This window comes from Pristis pectinata, chromosome 5, assembly GCF_009764475.1.
Source record: "Pristis pectinata isolate sPriPec2 chromosome 5, sPriPec2.1.pri, whole genome shotgun sequence".
Lineage (NCBI taxonomy): Eukaryota > Metazoa > Chordata > Chondrichthyes > Rhinopristiformes > Pristidae > Pristis > Pristis pectinata.
Window position 1 is genome coordinate 47694461 of NC_067409.1, and position 27061 is coordinate 47721521.

The following is a 27061-nucleotide window of genomic DNA, read 5'->3' on the forward strand; positions in this document are numbered from 1 at the left end:
GGGGATTTAAAAGAATATGCAGAAGTTTTCATTCTCTTTATTTGTCCTTCAGCTAGTAGGTGTGAATAAAATATAACATGTAATATTTAATATATCATTTACTGTTATACTCCTTTAGTTCCAAATATCATTCATTCAAGTACCTTAATTTTTACTTTTGTTGTGGTTGTACAATATTTCCTTCTTGCTTATTTGTATAGTAACATAATAATGAGGGCAGACATGCAGTTCTTTAAACCTGATTAGAACCAGTCTCTGCATCTTATCTAAGGTAAATGGTACAATGTCAACAACAGTCATGATAAGTCACTATGGCTTAAGACCACAACAACCCCTACTATTGTTCTGCAACAGTGTTCTTGGGCCACAGTCTCAGATGAATACTTGCACTATTGCCATTTCAAGAGTACTTATTCTCTGTACAGGCAATCTATCAACTGCATTGTTGATTATATTAAAAATTTTGTGGACATCTTATCTTAATCCTGTCAACTAGATTTGTTTGATATATTGCCTCATGCTCTTGGTCCTTTGTTGCTGCTTGCTTATAACCAATATAAGTAGACTACTTCAAGACATAAGAATTGTTGCCTGGGAATTTGCCTCTGGTTAATAGCACTAAATGTGCTGTATTGCCACGTCAGCATATTGTACTGTAATTCCAAAATTTATTTGATTGACTTTTCAATGGCATCAATTTTGAAGGCAGAGCACAATGTGCTGACATGGCTACATAGCACGTTTAACACCACCAACCAGAGATGAATGTGCTAATCTTCTGCCTTTTTATATTCACATCTCCCTGGAATGATGAAACAATGATTCAGCTTTGAATTTATTTGAATTTAAGAGTGCTTTTGAATTGCAGATGTTGTTCAGGTTTTTTTTATTTATACTTAACTGAAATTCAGCGCTTGATGTCTCCTGAGCATTCACTTGTATGTGTAATGATTGCTGTTTTAGTTGTTGATCCATAACTATCCTGATGTTCATTTATGCTTTCTATTTACCATTGCAAATGATCTTTATGTAATGTTTGTACAAATTGAAAAATCTCTGCCTGGAGTACAAAAATGGAGCATAATTTAATCCTCTGTTATGTCGAACTCTGCATCTTAAATTTTGTTTCTATTGACTTTGATAGCGCTGAATTTCAGAATGGCACTTCCATAGTCACACTTTATAACAGGCATTTAGCATGTACCATAGAGCATGAACTTATACTCTGAAAATGTTAACCTCCACTGAAATATTATGGCCTTTAATGTTTTAAAATATAAATATAACACCTGTATTAGTTGGTGTAATGATTAGTTATATAATGTACATTTATTATAGTAATAACATAGAAGAACTATTTGATGATATAATAGCTGGATGTATATGTGGTAAAATACTATTATGCTGATTATTATTTTTAAGATGCATTTTATGCAATTCTGAACATTGAACAAACGTCTCTAATATTGAACTAAAAACTGTGAGTTCATCAGAATTCTTGCCAACTTAGAAATGATTTATTATCTTAAGGGACAAAGTTAATTTTGATAAACATACTTGATACTTGTTTCTGAGGGGGTAGGTTATAAATCTGGGAGTACATTTGGGAAATAAGGCTACATAATTACTCAATAATAATCAAAATGAGACTTAGCTTTTCTTTGGTATTAAGTACTGGCATTGACATAACAATTACATTCAATACCCTTAAAATTTGTTTGTTTGGTGAACTCTGAGAAGTTAGGATGGAAGTCTGTTGGTAAGGCCAGAAAATCATATGGGGTCCAGATTTGTTGAGGTCTTGCTATAAGCTAGTGATTTAAGGATAATTGTTTTGGGATGAATACTCTGCTTAACCTTACAAAACCATCAATGTGAGATCACACTCTTCAGCAGTTTAGACAGGATTTGGCATAGTATCAGACATATAAAAGCTGAAACCGTCTGATATTGGATTTATTGTGAGTTTAGGTAATGCTAGGGCCTGACTTCTGAAGAATGATTATGATGAAAATGTGAGGGTTAAGGTGGTGTAGGATGCTGAGAAAGAATTGTAACATTTGGAATTTTACTTTAATTTTTAAAAGAGCTATCTTTGAAAGAGCATGTAGTAGGGTAATTTAGGATTTAACCTAACAGATCCAGCAGATCTCAGATAAGAGATCATAGCAGATGTGGTCCCACACCATGGAAAACGACTCTTGGAAATTCTTCCTCTGATCCCACTGACTTTCACATGGTTGGAATTCAGTGGTTAGTGTAATCTCAATGCACCTATCAGGATTGGGGACCTCCAAGGGGAAAAATATACAATCTAGTTTCAGCCGATTTGTGCAAGATTATAACTTGGAACTTTTTGTTTGTATGTAAAGTGGTTTTCTGAACTGGAGTCTCAGCAGGTTAGGAATAACTATGGACAAGAATCTTTGATTTACGCATCAGTACAGTTGTCATTGTTCTGATATAAACTTGTGTTCAGTGGGCTGGAGATGTGTTTCTCAGAAGATTTTTCTTAATTAGTTCCAGTTTTATTCTGTTTAACAGTTTCCAGTGGAATAAATAACTGTGTAGGGACTAGGAGTGATATTTGTGGAAGTTACCGTGTTGGGACTAGAAAGGATTGATGGACCTGCTAATCATTTCTGGTATTGTGTTACATATTTGTGTGAACATTGGTAATTAATACCATTGTTTTGGGCACATATCTATAAAAGATCCAAAAAAAATTGGTCCTGGGTGTAAAACATCTTTGTTTGGAGTAGGAATGCAGTTATTAAGTGGGAGAATGGAATTTCCGATTAAAGTTGGATTGCTAAAATTATTCAACATGACTTTTCATTTTTTTGCCAGAGGTATCAACCAGTAGGGATACTTTGTGAACTGAGTAATGAACAACAGTAACAGAGTTTGAAATTTTCATATTTCCAGACTAAACTTTATTCAGAAGTACTCATTTGGTAAAATATTTCTTTGTGAAACATAGCCTTACGCCATGAAAAGTGCATTTGTTTCACATGTGACCTTTTTGAGTTCCTTTCTGGTCTATTTTGCTCCATGTTGCAAAAATAAAAAATAGTGATGTACTCAAATTCAATTGGTGGCGGTATGCTTGTGTAAGCTTTGATTATGCCTGTAACAAAGCCTTAACTGAAAAATTGGACACTGGAGTCACAAGAGAGACTTCAGCATCTGTAAGGCTGAAAATCTGGAGCTGGAGGACCTCAGCGGGTCAGGCAGCATCTGTGGAGGGAAATGGACTGTTGATGTTTCAGGCCATGATTCTTCCTCAGGACTGGAAAGAAAGAGGGGCGCCAGTATAAAAGGGTGAAGGGGCTAGAGCGAGAGCTGGTGGGTGATGGGTGAATCCAGGTGAGAGGGGGAAGATAGGCAGATGGGGGAGAGGGGAGTGGGAATGATGTAAGTAGCTGGGAGATGATAGGTGGAAGTGACAAAGGGCTGAAGAAGACGAAATCTGATGTTGGACATTGGCTTGCACCCATTGAGAGAGAAGCCAGACCCAGAGAGATGAGACATATGTTTTGATAGGCTCCATTAGTGTTACCTTGGTGGTGTGTACGTGTATGATTTTGGAGATATTAATTTATTGTACAAAAACCTTTACTACATACGAGTTTGTGCTTGTCCAAGTCGCATACAAAGTGAACAATTATTGCAGTTAGATTCACTGCCAACTCTTTAAACTGGAATGGTCCCCGCCCATACCAAAGTTTTCACTGAAACAAAATAGGAACATGAGAAATTCCGAACTCAGATGACCGAAGAAGGCTTTTTAGAAGGAAATTGCATATTAGGTTTCTGAAAAAGAATGGAAATTGCAGTTAAGGTTTGCTGCAGTTTGCTCGTATTTTTAATTGGTCATTTTGGTTGTCCTTTTCTCTCACCCCTCTACTCATTCCTCCCTCTCCTCTGCCATTCCCTTTCCCTACCACTATTTATGTCCCATTCATCTGTATTTCATTATTTTTGGCTGCTCAAAATGGGGATTCTTTTGAGGGGTCTTATTACAATGGATAAGGTATATGAAATATAGGTTCCGATTTGCCTACATTTGCAACCACATTGCAACCCGTATTTTTAGATTGTGGTGCACTCACACAGAGAGGTTACTGTTTCATCTTAAAATCACTTGAAATTAAAATCAGAAGAGAGTTATAATAAGCATCTGGTTTCATATTGCTTGGTTTACAATATGACCAAAGAGCAAAATTACCTTGAGCGGAGTTGGAAGAGACAGCCAAAGAGAATACTAATTATGTGTCAGAATATTTACATATGGGAGAAAGATTTTAATCCCATTGGGATTTATTTAGGAATTGCTTGGATAATTTTAGGGATTGTGATTTTTAAAGCCAGGGTAACCTAATGGAAAATTGAACATCCTTCTCCGTTACACACTTGAAGAACATGATCCATTCCAAATTAGATACTGCACAGCCCGAAAACTAAATGCAAAGACATAGGGGGCATAGCCATCAATTTTTCCCACATTATAGAATCTGGAGTCAAAGAGTTGTTCAGCATAGAAACAGGCCCTTCGGTGTACTGTGTTTATGCTGGCCATCCTGCCTATCTAGACTAATCTCACATGCGTGCATTAATTCCAGATTCCTCTATACCTTGCTCATATCCAGTAATGCACCTTATATTTTTCAAAAGCATAATTAAGAAAGAAATATGACCTTTTAGGTTATAGTTGTATTTTTGCTGGAATGAATGACGGCAAATCTCTTGCAAGGCACTTAGTAAGTAAGAGAAAATGTTAGTTCTGCATTCTAGCAACAATTTGAAAATTTCTTCCAGTTTAATGTTTCAATTTTCTCTGTGATATTTCGAGTCATAGAGTTGTGCAGCATAGAAGCATGCCCTTCGGCCAACCACACCTATGCCGACCATCATGCCTATCTATACTAATCCCATTTACCTGCATTAATTCCATATCCCTCTATGCCTTGCTCATTGAGGTACCTGTCCAGGTGCCTGTCAAATGTTGATGCTGTTCCTGCCTCTACCACCTTCACTGGCAGCATTCCAGATACCAGACCTCTTTATGTGAAAAATTCACCCCTCAGATCCACTTTAAACCTCCTCCCTCTCACCTTAAATCTAAGCCCTCTAGTTTTAGGCACTGTTACCGTGGGAAACAGACTCTGGCTATCTACCCTATCCTCTCATAATTTTATATACCTCTATCATGTTACCTCTCAACTTGCTTTGCTCCAGGGAAAACAGTCCCAGCCTATCAATCTTTCCTTATGACTCAAGCCCTCCAATCCAGACAATGTCCTTATGAATCTCTTCTGCACCCTCTGTATCTTATTCAGATTTTTCCTGTAGAATGGCAACCAGAAATGCACGCAGTATTTCAAGTGCAGCCTAACCAATGTTTTGTACAAGTAACATGCAATCATTATCAAGTAACATGTATCAGCTCTAAGGATAAGAAAAATAAATCACTTTTGTATTTCAAAAATCAGTCACATGATTCATTAGATAACATATTTTAAAGAAATTTCATATCTTATTCAAAAAAATCAGAATCAGGTTAAGAATATTTTAGCTGATGGTGGGACAGCTAAATTCATTAGTAAGCTTCAAGTTCATACAGAATCTAGACTTTTGAAGGGTTGAGGCAGACAGCACTTCTTTTGTGTCAGTTGTGCAGTTGTGTCTACAAAGAAGCATGCTCTTGGCAGCTGATCAGGCTGTGGTTTCTCACTAACTTCCAGTTTTCTACACAGCACACCTCTGCAGAAATTTAAAAGTGAGTCTGTACCCTGTGACTATCAGGATTCTTTAGATTAATGTTCGTGTGCTTTTAAAAAAAAAACCTTCTGCCATTTGCCATTGAAGTGCTGCATTGTTCCCATTCAGATTTGCCCTGTATCATTGCTTTTTAGAAGAAGGAGAAGAATATGCCACCTATGGGGTCCCCTCCAAGTTGAAAAACAAGGTGGAATTTTGTTTGGCACTTTACATCCACCAGCTCCCTTTGTAACATGTGCACAAATACTTTGTGGTGATGTTGGATTTACAATGTTCTAACCTAGATAGTACACAGCTAGTGACAATCAAGACCATGCTATGTTAACTAATGGAGTGCATTTCTCAGGATCTGAGCAAGCATTCATTGCCTGACCCTGACAACCCTTGTGATAATGGTGAGCTATCGTCTGCAACTGCTGCAGTGATTTTCATGAAGGTATTCCCACAATGCTGTTGGATAGGGAATTGCAGGATTAAAACTCAGCAGTCATGAAGGAACGATGATTAATTTGCAGTTCAGTATGATGTACAGCTTGGAGGGGAACCCATAGTTGGCATACTCTTCCCCATCTTGATGGTAGAGATTGGGTGTTTGGGAGGTGCTGTTGGAGTAGCCTTGGCAAGTAACTCCAGTGCATTTTGTAGAAGATAGACATAGTAGTCAAGGTGTGCAGATGGTGAAGGACGTGAATGTTTAGGGCAGTAGATTAGGTGTAAGGTAGGCAGCTGTTTTATCCAGGGCCGAGCTGTTTGAGAGTTCTTAGTATTGTACTCATCCAGGCAAGCGGAGAGGATTCCATCAGTCCCCTGACTTGTGCTTTGTAGCCGGTGGGAAGGTGTTGGGGTATCAGGATGTCAGTCTCCTATGCCTTCTCTTGTAGTCATTATATTTATATCATTGGGTACCTGCTGAATGGTGACATCCTCAGAACGTTGATGTCAGGGCACTCGATGATGATAACGCCATTGAATAGCAAGAATAGACAGTTAGTCTCTCGCTTGTTGGAGGTGGTCGTTGTCTGGCAAGTCTGTGGCATGAATATTACTTGCCACTCACCTGCCCATGCCTGAAGGTTGTCAGGGCCTTGCTGCATGCAGACAGGGACTGCTTCATTTCCTGAGGAGTTGTGAATGGAATTGAACATCATGCAATCATCAGTGAGCATTGGCACTCCTGACCTGATAATGATAGGAAGATCATTGATAAACCAGCTGAAGATGCTACCACCTAAGGCATTGCTCTGAGAAACTACTGCAGTCGTGTCCTGGGGTGGGATGATAGATCTCCCATAACTGCAATCATCTCCAACCATTGGCTTGTTTTCCCTCTGATGCACATGGCCACCAGTTTTACCAGGGTTCCTTAGGGATGCCACAGTGGTGCAGCTGCTGCCTCAGAGCTCCAGAATCCTGGGTTTAATCCTGACTTTTGGTTTTGGCTGTGTGGAGTTTGCACATTGTCCCTGTGGCTGTGTAGGTTTTCTCCAGGTGCTCCAGTTTGCTCCCATGTCTCAAAGGCATTTGGATTAGTACAGTAATTGGCCATTGTAATTTGCCCCTCGTGTAAGTGAGTGGGTAGAATTTGGGGGGAGCTGATGGAATTGTGGAAGGAATAAAATGGGATTAGTGTAGGATGAGTGTAAATGGGAGCTTGAAGGGTTGGCTGGAATTGATGGGATAAAGTGCCTGACTTGTTGTTGTATGACTGAATCAAATGCTGCCTTGATATCAAGGACAGGTACTGTCATTTCACCAAGTTACCCTTTTGCTTTTAATATACTTACAGAATCTCTTAGGATTCTTCTTTACCCTATCTGCCAATTTGTGATGGAGGGAGAGTCTGTAAGGTGGTGAGTATGACTAGGTCAGGTTACTTGCCTGACTGGCTAGTGAGGTAACTCTCTCAATTTAGACCTTAGTCCCCATATGCTTATGAAGAATACTTTGCAAATTGACTGTGCTGGGAGCAACTTGACCTGGTCTGAATTCAGTGCCTAGATTGATACTGGGTGGTCTTTCTGGTTTTATCCTTTATGCTGTTTCAACATAACAGTCATGATGTAACTGAGTACCTTGCTGGGTCATTGTAAAGGATAATTAGGAGTCAATCTCATTATTGTGGGTCTGGAGCCATTTTTGGGTGTGGCAGAAATCCCAAGAGTCTAAGAACCCATTGACGACCCTTTCTGCTCTCATGCTGAATTCCGTGGGCCCATATCCCTCTAAACCTTTCCTATCCATACACATATCCAAATGTTTTTTAAATGTATCTAAAAAGTAGGATTTGTCCTGCTTTTTTGTGAACCAGAAGTAATCTACTCTCCATTTATAGTTTCTCAGTGGTAAAATCATCAGGTGTTGTAACCAGGTCATTCTACTGAAAGTCAAATGTGCTGAAGTGTGGGAGAGCATGAGTTATGCTTAATTTGTATGATGGCAAAAAGGTTGCAGAGATACTGCTAAAGAGTGGGGGAAAGAGATTAACTGGATTATTTGTCAAAAAAGCCCGTGTCTTCCTTCTGTGCAGTGCTTTTCTGTGATTCTAAGACCTTTGCCTCCAAAATTCAAAACCTGTGAATGCACATTATCCAGCTCTGGAATGGAATAGTTGGCTGGTGGTTTCACTGAAACTGTAGCTTGGGGTAAATTTTACCCTTCAAAAAACAGAGAAAAATTGAAATTAGAAGTATATCGTAAATTTCCTAATGGCAAATGCGCTGTGTGGATTGGCTCAAAACCTTTTAGATTCATTTATCTGTTATGATGAGTGAGTCGATTTTAGCACAGACAGGAGTGGGACATGCACTATTGACGTCTGAGCTTTATTCCAAGGAAACAAAGTTAAGATCTTGATGGGATCCCTGTTTCTGATTTATTTTCCTGACTAATTTGTATTGTAAAATTTCTAAGTAAATTTCAGGCAAGGGCAGAAATGGGCTTGCACAGGATAGTCTTCCTAATCAAATAGCCATCTAACATTTCAGCTAGGTATGTTTGAACAAAGAATATGCACTTGCATGAGGCAACAAGTGATAAAGTGCTCGCAGAGTTTTGCTTCAGTAAAAACAATATCTTCATCAAAAATGATTCTGCTTTTATTCTGTGACCTGTTAACAAACATCTGAAGGGGGGAGAGTTTCTCACGTTCCTATTAGTTTATCCTGCACCAGGATGTTTCCCCTAAAAATAGAACAGCTACTTCCTTCTTCATAAAACTAGGGAGAAGTAAGCACTTTGGCCACATGCTTTTGCAATTCTATTCTTACTCGTACTGGCTTTCCTGATTCAGTAAAACCTGGGGGAGGGGGAGGTGATGATCTGGCATCATCACTTGTCTGCAAAGAGAAGGCATTTTGTTTGGGAAGTTTCCCTCTTTTGCTATAATTATTGCACCAGAATTGGAGATTAAATCTGCATTCAGTTGTAAACAATGCTTTTGTCTTTCTTTAAGATGTTTTGGACAGGGAATTAAGCAGCCTTCTCCCACTCATGTGGTCAGCCTATACTTCTATGGTACCTTCCACTGTTTCCATGTTTCATTACGGCATGGATGGAGGACATTCAGCCCACTGAGTCCACACTAGCTCATAGAGCAACCCCATTCCCCCCCCCCCCCCCGGCTGATCTTTCCTGTTACCTAGTCCCCACATTGTCATCAACTCCTCTCCAGGTTCTCCCACTCACCTGCACACTAGAGATAACTTACAATGGCCACTTAATCTACCAGACCCTCACTTCCTTGTGATGTGGTTGGAAACCAGCGCACCCAGAGGAAGCCCATGCACAGTCACAGGAAGAAAGTGAAAACTCCAAAGGTCAGGATTGAACCCTGGTTAATGGTGCGATGAGGCAGCTGATTTACCATCTGTACCACCCTGCCATACTGTGTCAGTTCCAGTGTTGCTTGAGCCATGATGATATCATGACTTGGTGCTCTGACTTCATTATTACTTCAGGGCAGTAATGAGAGGAGAGCTGCCATCACCAGTTGACCTTCCATGGTATCCTCATCGCAATTTTATACCCCTCGCTTCATGCTGGTGGTTGCTTGCTGACTTGTGAGAGGGGTTTTAATGCAGGTGCCGTGTGGAGACCCAATCACTGGAAAGCAATCTGGCAGGACGTTCCTTTTCCTGATTTCACAGAGAGGTTTTCTGGCTGAGGGCTACTGAAGCACTCTGCATGGGGAAGGCCTGACACTAACTATGTTCGTCGTTAAATAATTCTGTCGACCAATCCTTCAATAGGCATTATGCCTCTCATTACTGCCCTGAAGGGACTAATACTAGTTTTAAGTAGCTGCCCAGTCATCCAAAACATGGGAAGTGGAACCATTTTGCACATAGACTGGGTACTCACCATCCCACTGCTAAACCAGTTAATTTTCCAACCATTCTTCACTCAAAAAACAGACACAGTGCAAAATAAAATTTCCACCAAGATTTGGAACTGTCTATTTTACACACAGCATTTCCAGTTGCTGGTGAGATGGAACTTTCTGTAATTGACACTTGAGCTATTGAAGGAGGTGCCTTACTGTGGCAGAACACTTCCACTCAGGAAACTAAAACTCTAAATGCGTATTTTATCAGCCTATCATGAAGCAGTACTGATAATAGATGAAGAGAGGTACTTGGGGAAAAAACACGCAAGATGCTGGAGGAACTCAGTGGGTCAGGCAGCATCTATGGAGGGAAATGGACAGTCAACTTAATCTGGACTGGATGAAAGGTCTTGACCCAAAATGTCGACTGTCCATTTCCTTCTGCAGATGCTGCCTGACCCACTGAGTTCTTCCAGCATCTTGTGCATTGCTCCAGATTCCAGCATCTGCAGTCTTTTGTGTGTCTATGTATTTAGGGATGACGATTTTGCGCAACTTAAAAAATAGAAGAGGCATAACATTATGGGCATCCTTTTATAATGAAAATACATTTTTAATGCGGAAATGATCAAAAGTAACTAGCCTAGAAATTCCACTACACCATACCATGTTTATGTACACCAAGATTTTAATTCTAAAGCGAACTGTTGAAAACAACTGGCGCTTAATGTATTTTAGCACACATTGCATATTTGGGTGTCTCAGCAGCTAAATCCAGTCACATACATGTGGTCTGTTGTAAATTTGGGGCACTCACACAGGACTACAAATGTGAAAACTGACTGCTTCTCTTGTTTAGAATGTGAAAACTGACTCCTGAAGCAGAGTAGATCTGAGGCCATGAACTCTGGCACTTGGAATGAACTCCCCATTAAGTTCTGTACTTGCCTGTTGCTTGGGATCTTCCTTGGGCCCATTAACATTATACACTGACCTGACCTTAATCCCAAAAACCACCTCAGCCAGATCTTGACTTAAACTGTCCTAATGCCCAGATCTGATTCTCAAGATCCTCATTTTCCTCTGCTCCCTGACACTTGGTCCTTCCCCCTACACACCTCATCTCTCTCTCTCACTCTCTCTCTCTCTCCCCCTCTCTCTCCTGCAACCTCCCCCTTGCACCCACCATCATGATTGGTGACCAGGACTTCTTTTAAAGCATCACAATGCAGAGAAGAGGGTTTTGTGCACAGTTAGTTAAGGTTTCCCAGCACTGGCCCACACATGAAATGTATGGTCATTGCTGTTTTCCCTAGAGGGCCTATATCTATACTATTGGCTTTAAAGGGGTGCTTGCTGCAATGAAGATCTTGGCCTGGAAATTGCTCTGTTCCTCATAAAGTGCTTTGAGAAGTGCCCAACAACTGTACTGTACCACACATATGGCCCACAGTATCATACACAGTACATTTGACTTGCACTTCCACAGTAGCTTTGGTGATGGAAGTAGCAGAGCAGCTGTGGAAAAGTGGGAGCTCATGGATCATAGTTTGCAGGTGGTGTGGTTGAGAGACAGGGGTGGTGGGAGATTTAAGAAGGGTCAGACATTGATTCAAGAGGCATCAGGATTTTGAGGATCAGGTGTGGGCATCAGGAAAGATGCTTGACTTTTGGCAGGGATGCATTGGGGAGTTGAGGTCACATTAGCCTGTGGTGGTAGATTGGTAGCTGTTTGCGAATGTGCTGGGTGAAGTAGTGGGGAACTGGGATAACAGTTATGGCAAAAGCACGTGGCAGGAGCAAGGGGTAAGTAAAATCTTACAGTTGACATACTAGAAGGAAGATCCTTGCCTCGCACAGGACTCAGTGGTCATGGACCAGATTAGACAGATCCTCTGTAAGTAGTTCAGGAACAGACCTCACCCTTTATGTATTTGAATGGCCCTTGCCAATGGTGGGTGACTTGTCCCAGTAGCGTCATTGTGAATTTTTAGACGCCTTTGTGCATGTACATCATGCGCAGGGAGGACCTAGAACAAATGTAGTCCTCAGCAACCTGTATAGCCGTACTTAATTGTATTCTTGATTAAATTCCTTCTCAGAGTGCACAATAACTTTGGGTCTTGTGACCAAATTTTGAGTGGTGACACACATTTGTTTTCTGGTCTGTGAATAGCTCTCTGGAATCTTTGATACCTGTTGGAACTGGCAGAGGATGGCATCTTAATGATGTATGCCCTTTTCAGAATTCCACTGAAGTGTTAGTGTTTAGCGGTAGTGTTAGTTCTCTCAACACTGAAGACTGAGAACAAAAAAATCAGCCATGATCGAATGGCGGAGCAGACTTGATGGGCTGAATAGTCTAATTCTGCTCCTATACCTTATGGTTTTATGGGCTTATGGTTATCTTAGTTTATGTGTTCAGTTCCCTGCTGCAGGTCTCAAACTACCTTTTGCCTGAGAGATACAATTGTTGCTGATAGAGCCACACTGATGAAGATAAAGATGGTTGGGAGTATCTCAGCCATCTTTATCTTAAGATGGGAGTTTGAAAACTGCTGTCCCCTAATGCATTGAGGCAGAAAATCTATAAATAAAGGCTTGACCATGAGTATGTCTGGCCTTGGCCCAAGCTTTGAATTTCATGTGGGCTTATTGGGCTGGAGTTTCCTGATGTTGGGAATTCCCATGTTCCTGGTACATGCACATGTGGTGTGTCAGTTGAGACCAAGTATACTGGCTCATAAGATGATACAGGTTTAGGAGCAGACAATTGCCCCTCAAGCCTGTATCGCCATTCAGTAAGAACATGACTGAGCTGAACTTTGGCCTCCACATTTTCTTGCCTAGTCTCCATAACCTGCATCCCTTGTAGTCAAAAAATCTCAGTGTTGAATTTTCTTGTATGTCTTTGGAACGTGGGAGGAAACCGGAGCACCTGGAAGAAACCCACACAGAAACACGGGGAAAACGTACAAACTCCTTACAGACAGCGGTGGGAATTGAACCCAGGTCGCTGGCGCTGTAATAGTGTTACGCTAACCACTACACTACTGTGCCGCACAAATCAAGGAATCTCTTTTGCAGATTAGTGACTGAAGCCCAGGGTAGGGATAGCCTGTTTACGTAGGCGCATGTGCCTTTGGATTTTTTGATCCACTGTACTTGAATCATTACTTCAGAATACCACTCTGTACTGCTCCAGCATAACATCTTCCCTTTCACACCACTCTTTTTGTGGCTATTTTGAGTGATATGCCAATATAGTGCCATAAAAAATTGGGCTAAATTATGGACATCTTGTGATTCAGATAGATGCAAAGCATAACCACATAAACTCATTACATACTGTAGAAGCCATAAAGCAAATAGATCTGTTGAAATTCCTCTGTGTTAAATTTTTGAAATATTAGTTAATAATATGACATTAATTCCTGCCTGTAGTTTTTAACAGTCATTATTATCTTTACCTAAATGTGTAATTTAGTCTGCAAAATATGATGGAGATCACTTGAACATACAATTTGGAGCAGAAAGAGGCAACTCGGCTCGTCAAACCTGCTCTGCCATTTAATAAGATCACGGCTGTTCTGATTGTAAACTCAGTTCTGCACTCCAGTCTACCCATGGTTAACTTTTCAAGCATCCATCTGTCTTTGCCTTCAAAATATTCAAAAACTATGCTTCCACTTCCCATGGATACAGAGTATACCAAAGTTTCATGATATTCCAAGAATTTTTTTGTCCCACTGTGATAAGACTATTGGACGGTTCCCTTATATGATGAGATGGACTCTTGACCTCACAATCTACCTTGTTGTGACCTTGCACCTTATTGTCTACCTGCACTGCACTTTCTCTGTTGCTGTGACACTTTTTTCTGTACTGTTATTGTTTTACCTGTACTACCTCAATGCACTCTGTACTAACTCAATGTAACTGCACTATGTAATGAATTGATCTGTACAATCGGTATGCAAGACAAGTTTTTCACTGTACCTCTGTACAAGTGACAATATAAACCAATATCAATAAATGGGCGACCCCTTATTTTTAAACAGGAACTCCTAGGTCTAGATTCTCTCACATGAGGAAACATTCTCTCCACATCCACCCTGAAAAGATTCCTCAGGATCTTGCATGTTTCAATCATCCCTTCTCACTCTCTTAAACTGTCTCATCATAAGCCGATCCACTCATTTTAGATATTAGTCTAGTGAGCCTTCTGTAAACTGCTTCCAGCATATTAACAAGCTTCCTTAAATAAGGAGACCAATGCTGCATACATCACTCCAGACGTGATTTCATCAATGCCTTATGTATATGAAGCAAAGTCACCCTATTTTTGTATTCAATTCCCTAAGCAATGGATGATAACATTCTGTTAGCTTTCCTAATTATTTGCTGAACCTGCATTCGTCTATTGAGAATCTTGCTGTAGAACACCCAGATCCTTCTGCATCTCAGAGCTCTGCAAACATTCATCATTTTAAAATCCTTTTTTTATTTTTCCAGCAAAATGGACAATTTTACATTTTCCCATACTACACTCCATTTGCCAGATATTTGCCAATTTGTCTATTTATATCCTTCAGAGGCAATGAGAAATGATTACAATACAGCCCTTTGGGCTGGATTCACACACATGCTCAGAGATTAATGTATGAGGCTGACATTATTGTGCACACCAGAACATTCACCCAACTGTACACTTGCACATTCCCATTGTGTTTAGACTTAGGATCTAGTAAAGCTTTCACCCCTAATATAACTGTTTATGGGATCCAGTAGGAACAGGGATGAAATTTTGGAGCACAGCTGCAGCTGCTTTTTACTTCTTTTACTTTCATGCCTAATATTAAATTTGTACATTTGCAGTGACATGGAAAATTTTACTTGGCAGACCATATGCCGGGATAAATGACTTTATGATGAAGGAAATTGATTACACATTTTTATCTTTATTAAATAATATAAAAAGATAAGGTGGTAATAATGTATTAAATATCTTTACATTGTAATCTTGCAGAGTATTCAAAATCATGCAGTTTTTTGAGCCTTTTAATATTTTACATTGAGGAGCAGAACATTTTAAATTCTGAACATTGTGATATACTGAAATTATATAATTAAGTAATCTAACTGGAAATGCATCTATAGGTAAATTATTGAAAATATACTTGTAAGGTTTTCCTTTATGTCATCTTATCATAATAATGATTACAAAGTGTCTGAAAATTCAAGTTAAAGACTGTATTGAACTCATTTCCGATGGGACTGAAGGAAAGCTGTTTACAGACATAAACCACTACTCCACTATGAAGGCTTCCTGTGACTTAAGAAACAAACTGCTGGAGGAACTCAGTGGGTTGAGCAGCATCTGTGTGGGGAGAGGGATTGTTGATGTGATCTGATGCAGGGTCTCGATCTGAAACGTCAACAATTCCTCCCCCCCACTGCTGCTCGACCCACCGAGTTCCTCCAGCAGTTTGTTTTTGCTCCAGATTCAAGCGTATGCCACCTCTTCTGTCTTCCTGAAATGACACCTGCCTCTCCACCTGTAGTGCTGCAAGAAGCAAGACAAATTTGGTCCAGTGGGTACATCTTGAGGGAAGAATCATCTGGATGTTCAATAGAGTGTCTTTGCACTAAATACCCAGTGCATCTGGCTGAATAAATTAAAAGAACCAGCTAAGATTCCAGCAATTTTCTGTCAAGTGCATAGAGACCCCAGAAGTTTTGGAAGGGTGTCACTGGTGGAACAAGATTTTATTTTAATAAAGGTTAATTGTAGATTCCACTGCGTAAGAGAATTTTTGTGGTGTGCATCCAGAGCAACATGTTTGGAATCAATATCGAAACTCCTGGATAGTGCAGGAAACAATGAGGAAACATTAGTCAGAAGGGGTGTGGAGTCAGTTGCCTGGACAGCCATATGAATAAAACCTGCACATTTTAAGAATAAGAAAGGACTAGTATCTCCACATCTCTTTTGATGATCAAATAGGTTTCAAAATGTTATGTGGCATTGTGGTGAAAACATAAACATGTGAATTAGAAACAGGAGTAGGCCACCCAATATTTCAAGCCTGCTCCCCTATTTAATAAGATCATAGTTGATCTGATTGTAACCTCAACCTCACATTTCTACCTCCTTCAAGTAACCTTTCAAGCCCTGCTTACCTATCTACCTCTACCTTAAAAATATTCAAGTACCCTCCTACCTTCTTTTGAGAAAAAGAGTTCCAAACACTCAGAATCCTCTGAGAGAAAATACTTCAACTCTGTTTTAAATGGGCCACCTATTATTTTTAAACATTGACCACCTATTATTTTTAAACATTGACCACCTATTATTTTTAAACATTGACCGGTGGAAACATCCTTTTCTGATCTACCCTGTCAAGATCTCTCAGGGTCTTTTATATTTCAATCAAATATCTCTCCATTTGCATCAAATATCCATAAGGGGGCAATTTTTAAAAGTGAGGTGCGCGGAACTTCTTCTCGCAGAACACTCAGAGAGTGTTGAATCTCTGGAATTCTCTGCTGTTGTGGAGGCTAGATCTTTTGGGATATTTAAATAAGAGCTAGACAGCTCTTTGAAAGTTCAGGGAAGTGAAGATCATGGGGAACTGGCACAGAAGAGGAGTAGAGGCTTGGGGCAGAGCAGCCATAATCATATTGAATGGCGGTAGGGGGAAGTCCTGCTCCTATTTTCTTATGTTCTTCTGCATGAGGCAGTCATTAGCACACACATTTGGTTGCAACAGGAAGTCTATAGACCAAAATGGAATTTTTCCATGCCTTTTGATCCCATCTTTGCACTTATCAATCAAAACTACACAGACCCTAAAAGCTTGTCAACTACTTCCATGAACTGTAAAAATAGCAATAAGTACATGTTCTTCATGCTTTGTTCTATAGAGTCATGGAGTCACAGAATCATACAGCATGGAAACAGCCCCTTAGGCCCAACTTGTCATGCTGAGCAAGGTGCCTACCTGAGCTAGTCCCATTTGCCAGCATTTAGCCCATATCCCACTAAACCTTTCCTATCCATGTACCTGAAAGAGTCTTTCTGGTGTCATATCCTGCTCAAAGATGAAACCTCTGCCTTGCTTGAAAAGCCTCCTGTTGGCTTGCTCCTTTAGCTTTTTCTGATGGCATTTGTAATCAACAGCTTTGGCCTGCTTTGACTGAGATCACTGGAGCCTACCCAGATAAAGTCTTAGTTCTCCACTCTGTATAAACCACCTCCCAAGTGCTTGCAATCACATCACCTGTAGTCCTTTCTCTCCTTTGGTGGACCAGATCCAGAATTACGGTTTAGTGCAGACAGCATTTCTACTGTGCACCAAGTCAGTCTTAGACCCACCACTGCACCCTAACCACAAGCCACATATTCCCAGACTCCCCCAGTGATCTGTCAATATTCCAGAATTCCACATTCCAAGTTCTTGACCACAGATATTAATGTTCCTCTCTTCCAGAACACTCAACTGCACCTAAACCTTCAGTTATATTCTCTGCTCCCAACTCCCTATAACCCTACAGGCAGCACTATGTACTCCTCCAAACCAGAAGCTTCCAACCCCCTCTGCTCTTAGAAAACACTTCCTCAGTTCTTGTCGACAGAGTCCCCTCAACACATCATCTTCACAGTTTGATTCAGAGTTCCTTTTTGTGTCACATTATCTCATGATCTCTTCTTGCTTCCAATCCCAGATATTCACTTCAATGTGGTATGCATTGCTTCCTTTCCTGATGTCTACTCCACAATGCATATCAATAAAAGAACCTCTTATACAAATGTAGGGAGAAAGTAGTCACAGAAGATACATGGGGGGAAGGGAGGGGCAGAATGACATGGAAGGAGTAAGACACAACAGATGAAAGAACTGGAGACAGAAGTGCATTTTCTACATTTGACAGAAAGGGGAACATTTTTCCCAAAATCTGCCCTACATTTATTTTTTAATCTTCATTATATATTTTTTCCAAACTTTAATATTTACTGTAAATATGTAAATGCACTAAGCCCTAAAATCCCAGATCCAGCAATGTACACTAGAAATGTAGAAAATATTTTCTAATAATGTAGTAAATTGTGAATGAGTAGGCTTCAAAGAAAGCATGCTAAAGGGAACAAATGCCAGGGAGCTCAATTACCTGAGCATGTCTACAAGTTCAGGCTTACTGTGGGCTCATCCCTCGGTGCCTCAACGGTGCCTAGCTTATCAAGGAGGTTGCTGTGCAGCTCTGACACCTTCAGTGGGAAGACCTGTAACTACATTCCACCGCTGTAACTTTTCAGCCTCCTCTTCCTTCTGGCAACTGGAAGCTAATGTGGGAAAATACGAAATTGTCCATTTTGACAGGAAATATAAAAAGAATTTCTAAATAGCAAGAGATGGTAGAGTTCTGAGAAGCAAAGGGATCTGGTTTTCTTAGTACAGGCTGTCCCCAGGTTACGGCAGGGTTCTGTTCCTGTGAACTGTTCGTAACCTGAACAGTTCGAAAGTCAGAACTGTGAGCTGAGTTCTCACGCGGCAGAAGATGTCTGCAGACCGGCAGTAGCCGGCAAATCCATCCTGCCTGTCTCCCAATGCTTGTTTATATGTACGGGCTGTACATAAATCAGGTGTTTGTAAGCTGGGGGGGGGGGTGGGATCTGTACACAATTGACAAAAGACTATAATATAGGCTCAGCGAGTAAGTGGGAAAGCTAACTTTAGAATGTTGCCATTTATTGCTTGGGGAAATTGAATGCAAAAGGAGGTATTAAGACCAGGAAATGCTGAAAACACTCAGTGGGCCAGACAGCATTAGTGGAAAGAGAAATAGTTAATGTTTCAGGCCAAAGTCCCTTCCATCGAACTGCAACATTCAGGTATTTGATACAGTCTGAAATGTTACAATTCCTTTCTCTTTACTCAGATGCTGCCTGCACTGGCTGAGTGTTTTCCAGCATTTCCTGTTGTCATTTTAGATTTCCAGCATCTGCAGTTTGTTGATTTCTAAAAATAGTGGGGTCATGTGCCAGTTATGTTATCTGCAGTATTAGAAACTAATTGTTACAAGATTGCACGATTGTGATCACTACTGGGACATTTTCTCCCCCAGCTCTTAAAAAAGGAGTTTTGCAAGGGGAATTATGTCAACTTGTGTGTAACTGACAAGGAAATCATGTCAGATTTACATGTATGAATCATTTTAAGAAGTACCTGTTGAATTTCAGGAATAGTGCAATGTGACCAGGAACATTGTTACAGGCAACCCCCACATTATGAGGGGGGTTCCATTCCTAGAAAATGGTCCATATCGCAATTTTCCATAATGCAAAGCCACATCATCTGCACATGCATCAAGATAAACAAATTGAAAAAAAGTTTATTTTTTTCACATAAACTCTGTAAGAGTGAATATTATTCTGTATTTGGGTAGTGATTTGAGACTTCCATTGGAGCAAACTTCCGTTACCCGAACGGCTGTAATGTGGGGCTTGCCTGTATTCTATTTCACTTCAGGTAAAGTCAATTTTCAGTTGTATAATGCTGAATAAACAGTGCTATGTGATCACATTTCTTGGTCCTAGTAAAGTGAGGTTAGGCAATGTCAAGCCTAGAATTTAAAAATGAATAGATTCTGGGATGATAGAAATATAAAGGCTGAAAAAGAAATTCCCATGTTTTGAGAATGTGTTAGGGTCAAAAGCAATTCAAAAATGTTAATTTTAAGCTGGAATTTAATTTTCATTTTCACTGCATATATGTGAGTGGAATATATATCTTGCCTGTTCTCAAACTCACTTGAGTTCCATTCTGTAATCAACTGGGCTATATAATAGGTATAATTATTGCCCATTCAGTGTAGATGGCTGTTTAGCTTCTATTAAATCATAATAAAGCTTAAAAAAGCTAACTTGTTCAACATGTTACTTTGCAAACTATGTATGTTAATTAACTCTGTGTTTACTTTTTCAGCTATTACAGTACATTCTCGTTCTGCACGGAGTTTTCAACAGAAAGTGTTTATTGCTACTGGCCGAATCCACAAGTGGAAAAATATGTAATTAATATTCACAAATTATTTTTTTCAAACTGTACTTCGGAAATTATAATTTTTCAGGACCCACCTGACGACATTCTCTTTATCCTCATTACAGTACCTATCTGTCTAACTATTGTAATGATAGCTGTGGTGGTGTGGTGCAGTAAGAGGAGTGATATACTGGTGTAGACTTAAGGAAGAATATTGCACTGCAATACGAAGCTGTTACTTTACGTTAATGTGATTTAAGTCGATTGCACTGACAATGTGTCGATCAATATTCATTAACTACATTTGGAAGAGGACAAGGGCCAGTGATGATCACAGAACTATAAAATCATTGGCCTGCAACAAATATGTGTTAAAACTATGAACCCTACTGGGGAATCAACTGTGTCTGGTTTACAGAAAAATCAAGAATTGACCCACCCCCTCCACCATAGACTCCCGTGTACATGCTTCAGGCATTGTGCACATTCAAGTGACTCACAGTCCAACAAATTACATTCTCTAGTCAGCATCATGAATGACACTCGTAATTAGCTGAGATCTCCATTACAGTAAACAAGTCAGGAGGAACATTTTTTTGAGATAATTGTATGAAGAAGTTTCTAGCACTTGTTGAAGAAACCTTTCCCAATCCACCATAGGATAACTTCTTGGAGTTACTGGGTGTGGAGCAAGCACCAGGAAGGATGTTGAGAGTGCTTCCTGCAAAGGAGAAGAATGAAAGGAAATGCGACGACTATAATTTCATCAGGAGTGGTACGGGAACAGACTAGACCTCTGCATTTCCTAAACTCTTTTTTATGACTTAAAACTAAATATGCTGCTCATCCCCTCCCAGTGTATTTTGTGTGGAAGAAAAATGATCAAGAATAAATTGTGATGCCACTAGGAACTTTGTATTAAACAGACATTACAAACTGGATAATTGTTACCATAAAATGAACAATTGTCAGAATACAATAGCTTCAGCCCAGTCTGAGATCGCTGTGATACAAGTAGATGTGAAGGTTGCTGAGTGATGTCCTATTTTCTGTCTGAAATGACATACACCAGTTTGTATATATTTTAAACAGATGACCTCGTCAAACAATGGCAGGAAATTAGTGTGTTCCACTTAAAGCTAAAACACGCCTTTTTGGCAAGTCCCTGACACCCAAACTTCACGCAACTTCAAAACAAGTGAGTTGACATGTTTAGTGATTACCATAACAACTTGTAAGGCTTTTTTTTATGAACAGCATTTGCCCGGAAAACTATGGTTCAATGATCTTAGTTACTCAAGTCATTGGCTGACAGCAGAAGTGTGTTGAAATTGTGGACCCTACTGTAGAAACAACACAAAAAGCTGAACCTCAAGGAGTCTAATGAACGAAATCTGTAACTTACTAAAATCTCCATTATGGCAAGTTACAAGGAACACATGTGAACAAGATAGAATGGACATCTTTGGAAAAGATTGTAAAAAGAAATCATCAGTACCCACCAAGGAAGTGTTTCTCAATCCACCCACCTGTAATTTTTGCTGTTGATTTCTTCATTATATATAAAAGAGGTTACCCAATTTAAATGGCTCTGATTGGACATATCTGCCATTCGAGTGCTTCTTGGGTACTTGCCTTCTAATGGAGGCTGCGTATTGCTGCACAAACAGCCAGATCCTTTGTAAGGAGACTGAGATTTCTCATAATCCAAGCTGCACTGCTGCCATTCAGAAGATAGGACCTGCCAGTGATGGATCTTACACAACAGCTGGGATGTAGGAATTCTTCCAATGAAGGAGTCCCTGGTCTGACTCTGGTCCTACCCTACTACATCAGTATTCCTGTTTAAGACAACAGGAGGAACTACCATCCCATAAAGACTATAAGAAACATCAGGGAATGGTTAGAACCCCAAATATCAAGGACTTCACCTAATTTTCAATTTCCTGCTGAACTTGCTATCATGATTGCAATGGAATTTCATCAAAGGGCCAAGGGTTTTTGATGCTTCTAACTTCCATGTAAAACAAAAATGCATGTCCTATGAGTGAGAAAATTGGTTGCTGCTTACAAAATTTTGAAGAGGTCTTATATGTTTTTGTCCCAAATTTTAAACCATTTGGGTCATAAAATGTATCCGTAATGGTGGAAAATAACATTTATACCTATTTGTGAGGACATATTAATTAAGTTTTATTTGATTTTCCCATCTGTGCTGACTTGGAGTAGGACACAGAGGTTTATTAAGAAGGAAGGCCAGAGTCTCTCGTGCTCCACTCCAAAGACATAGTTTGGCAAAAAGCTCCCTTCTTCAAAAAGTAATACCCACAGATTAGATCAACATAATATACCTAAGAATAATATATTTTTAATATTCATTATAATATTATTTAAATATACTTCAGTCCATATTGGATTAGAAATCCTTAAATATCGAAAACAGAATTAGCTTATTTTCTATTTTAAAGAAACAACTATTTTAAATTCTCACTGACCATGGAGAATGGACTGACTGGCTTCTATGTCTAATTATCCAAGTTGCACAGAACAAGATGATGTATGACATTGGACTACCATTATAATTCAGTGCTACTTTCTGATCTTGGCAACAGCAAAATATGTTGCATGTATTATTGTTAAAGATATATTTTCTTGACTTGGTAAGGGAATTTGACAACAGCCATCTTTATGACTCTCACTTAAGTTATAGTCGTGGAGAAGTTGGAAAGAGACTTCTGTGTGTCCTCCATGACTAAAATTATTTCTTCCCTATCCTTTATTAGTTGACCCTCACTTCATCCCCTTCATAAATCACCTGTTTCTGGACCTCTGCTGGTGGTACTCCAGTCTCTACTGAAATTATGCTTGAGAATATTTCTATTGTTCCTGAATGAGAATGTTAAGTTTCAATTCAACAGAGATTGATGATGGCTGTTGACAGTAGTTTGAATCCACAGCATGAACAACATTGTAATGTATCTACGAATTCTGCAGTGGTTATGCATTCCTCCATTGCTGGGTTCTGGCCTCTCTTTCATTGCAAACAAGAAAATGTAAATGTATCACATTACTGTAGAAGTCCCAAAGATAGTAGTGGGATAAAATCCACTTCAATCTTGACATAAAATATTTTGTCAGAGGCAGAACTGACTTGATACTTTCAAGGGGAAGAGGAGTTCCATTTGGGAGAGGGTGGGCTGTGCTGACTTCAATCCTTCCTTGTGGCTGACAATAAAAGAGCTTTTGAGGTAGTCTTTAACAGAATAACACTGCTAAGTGGTGATGGACTCATTTCACTAAATGTATATACTGATGAGTGTTGGTATCTTCACCATTTCCATTTTATGTACAATCTAAATGCAGGATGCTTGGAAACAAAAAAGAACAGGTCTTTAGTAAGGTTCACCTGTAGTTGACCATAAGAAGCCATATACGTATAGTCAAGCTCATGATTGCCATTTGCAGTCAACCTCCTCTACATGAAACATCTAAGCTATATCCAAAATCCTTTCGTTATGGCATGTCTGAGGTCAGAACCCACACCAGATTCCATTATTTGTTGCTACAATCAGTTTATACTCAACAAGCTTGTTCCTGTGGCACAATCAAGTTCAATCTATCACCATCAAGCTCTTATTTTTTATTTTTTTTATATATATCTGAAGGCAATGTATAGTTCCAGAACTGTCATCAGTCCACCAGTTTCTCATCCAATTGGTATTTCTTCATATACCCATTTAGAGAATGAGCATCAGATGGCAACTCACAAGGGAAACATCACAGCTTAGATCACTTTTGCCCTTAACTGATGATGGGACAATACCCTGACAGAAAATAGTGGATAGCAACCAGGACCAAGAACAGTGGCTGATTCTTCCATTTCTTATCCATGGGAATTGAGGCTGATGAGGTCACCCAGATCTCTGCAATGATTGAAATCAACTAACACAGCACAGGCAGAGTCGAACCTTGTGTTCTCATCGTCTACGCAACTTAATGTCATGCATGTTTGGAGTTTGCATGTTCTCCATGTAATTGCATGGGTTTCCACAGGTGTGTTGGTTTCCTCCCACATCCGCAAAACATACTGGTTGTTAGGTTAATTGGCTACTGTAAACTACCCCCGGTGTAGGTAACTGATGGGAGAATCAGCAGGGAATTAATGGGACAAAAAAAAAACAAGCTGCTGGAGGAACTCAGCAGGTCAGGCCATATCTGTGGAGGGAAATGGACAGTCGACATTTTGGATCAAGACCCTTTATCTGGTGTGAAAGAATGGGTTACAGGGAAATAAGTAGGACAATGGGACTGATAGGATTGCTGTGAGATACATTGTAGACTCAATGCATCTATGTTGTAAGGAAATATGAAAATCCAAAAAGCTACTGGAAGTGGTCTTCCCAGCCTCAATTTTGTCAATAGACTCAACAACATGATGAACACACAAAATGCCAGAGGAACTCAGCGGGTCAGGAAGCATCTATGGAGGGAAATGGACAGATGATGTTCGGGTCGAGAACCTTCATCTGCAGTCCCTTGTGGCTCCATTTTGCTGCTTCACTGCGAAGTCTCTTCAAGGTATGCCCACTTTGAAGAAATTTTCACCCACTGTTTGATGGGGGTTCTGTGAGACCCTTTCTCACTGCTCCCCCGCTGTGATTTCTGCTGCTCTCCTGCTCTTTGACCACGTGCTCACCCAGACTCAGTGCTGCACCATGTGTCCTTCCTCAGTACTTGTCTCCACCACTATCTTGTCCTTCCCAGGCTGCCCAGGTCAGTCCCAGCCAGGATCTCAGGAATTTCTGCCCCATCCATTGTTTCTCCCTATATTTCTCCCTCTGCATCCTATGTGCTACCCTCTCGGTCATGAGTTGGTACCTTTTTCTCTCCCACAGCTCAAGGCCTCTTTTTCCAATACTTGCCGTGGACCTCTCCTCCACTTAGTCCTCTGCTGGATTCACGTGTTTAGCCGGCAGTTCTTTCCTTGCGTACGCGAAGGATCGCAAGCTCACCCGCCTCCAGGCTGCCGCTGGGTCCTGCTGCTCTTCCCCCAACTCTTATCATGCTACTACTCCCTTCCCTTGCTCCTCCCCTCGCTCCTCTGAGCCCCCTTCTTCCTACCACCTCACCTCCCCTCAGCCCGCTACCCCACTGTCCTTCTCTGATCCCACACCTGAGCCCAGCTCTAACCCCTTCCATGTTTTCACCATCCCCTCTGATGTCCTGCCATGACGTGGAGCCCTTCTTCCATTGTCTCCGCCTCCATGCCTGTTTTTCCGGCAAGCATTCTCCACCCCCCCCCACTTATGACCCTTTCCCCCATCTCAAACCCTCCTCCTCCTGGACACCTCCTTCTGACCTTTTGCCCTCTCTCAACCATTTTGTTTCCAACTGCCGATGTAATATCAACTGTCCTGACATTTCCACTCCCCTCACCCGCTCCAACTTCACCCCCTCTGAATGCACTGCTCTCCCCTCTCTCCGTACCAATCCCAACCTCGCTATCAAACCCCCAGACAAGGGCAGTGCTGTTGTAGTCTGGCAGACTTACCTCTACTTTGCAGAGGCCAGACGGCAGCTCGCGGACACCTCCGCTTATCTACCCCTGGACCAGGACCCCACCCATGATCATCAGACCACTGCCTCTAATACCATCACAGATCTCATTACTTCTGGAGATCACCCTCCACAGCCTCCAACCTGATATTTCCCCAACCCCGCACTGCCCGTTTCTATCTCCAACCTAAGGTTCATAAACAAGACTGCACTGGTATGACCATTGTTTCTGCCTGCTCTTGCCCTACTGAACTCATCCCCTGATACCTTGACTCCATCTTGTCCCCCCAGTCCAGTCACTTCCCACCTACATCCGGGACAACTCGCATGCTCCTCGTGACTTCAACAACTTTCAGTTCCCTGGCCCTCACTGTCTCATTTTCACCATGGATGTCCAGCCCTATACCCTTGCATACCCTGGCGGGAAGGCCTTGGGGCTCTCAGTTTCTTTCTGAAACCCAGACCTAACCTGTTCTCCTTTACTAACAACCTCCTTTGACTGGCAGAACTTGTGGCTTACCCTTAATTATCAGTCCTGATGAAGGGTCTCGACCTGAAACATCAACTCTCCATTCCCCTCGACAGTCCTAACCCACTGAGTTCCTCCAGCATTTTGTGCGTTGCTCCAAATTCCAGCATCTGCAGTCTCTTGTGTCAACAATATGATGAGTTGCCTGAAAACAAGAAATTGCTGAAGATATTTTCATTGCTTTATCTCTTAATTCCACCCCTGCCTCAGAAAGAGCACAGGAACATCTGGTGCTTTGCTCCACTTGCAGAGTTTGGAAAAGTCTATTTGTAATTATCATTAAAGTAGTATTTTTCAGATATATTACAACGCTGTTCACAAAACAAACCACCAGTAAGTGATAAAGTGTAAACAGTGCACATTATGTTCAAGGTCATAACATATTAAAACTTAAAAAGAAAGCTTGAAAATTATCTATGTATATATTATCTTCTGTGTATGTAAAATAATAAATGGTCAGAAATGAAGCCTAGCATTTGGCAATTAATAAGAAAGCTGGACAATGTAAAAAGAGATGCTGTGCATCCTTAATATTCAATATTTCAAAGTACTGCCCAAATTTAAGTAGTCCAATGGAATGGTGAAAATCTAGCTTTGGCTTGGTTCAGCTTTTTATTATTTAAAATGGAATTTTGGAATAAAATGTGAATTGTTGAAAACATGAAAGATTTTGCATTTTTCATTTCAAGTGGTTTTAAAGTGTTATAAATATTCCAAGTATGATATTTTTAAGAAGAAATAGTACCCAAATTTCACGTCGAGAGGGGTATTGTTTTTTTCCCCAGTTGCACAACTTGCCATTCAATATATTGTGAAATAGGATAT

General features: G+C 40.4%; 1 protein-coding gene across 1 annotated transcript in view; it reads left to right on the forward strand.

The window, feature by feature from the left end:
• The window catches only part of LOC127570574 (receptor activity-modifying protein 3-like), a 39055-nt gene extending 12203 nt beyond the window's left edge, over positions 1-26852 (forward strand). The window contains exon 4 of the mRNA XM_052016248.1: positions 20095-26852. Coding sequence (XP_051872208.1) covers positions 20095-20350 — 256 coding nt within the window. The 3' untranslated portion in view covers positions 20351-26852. The remainder of the gene's footprint in view (positions 1-20094) is intronic.
• Positions 26853-27061: the final 209 nt, after the last annotated feature.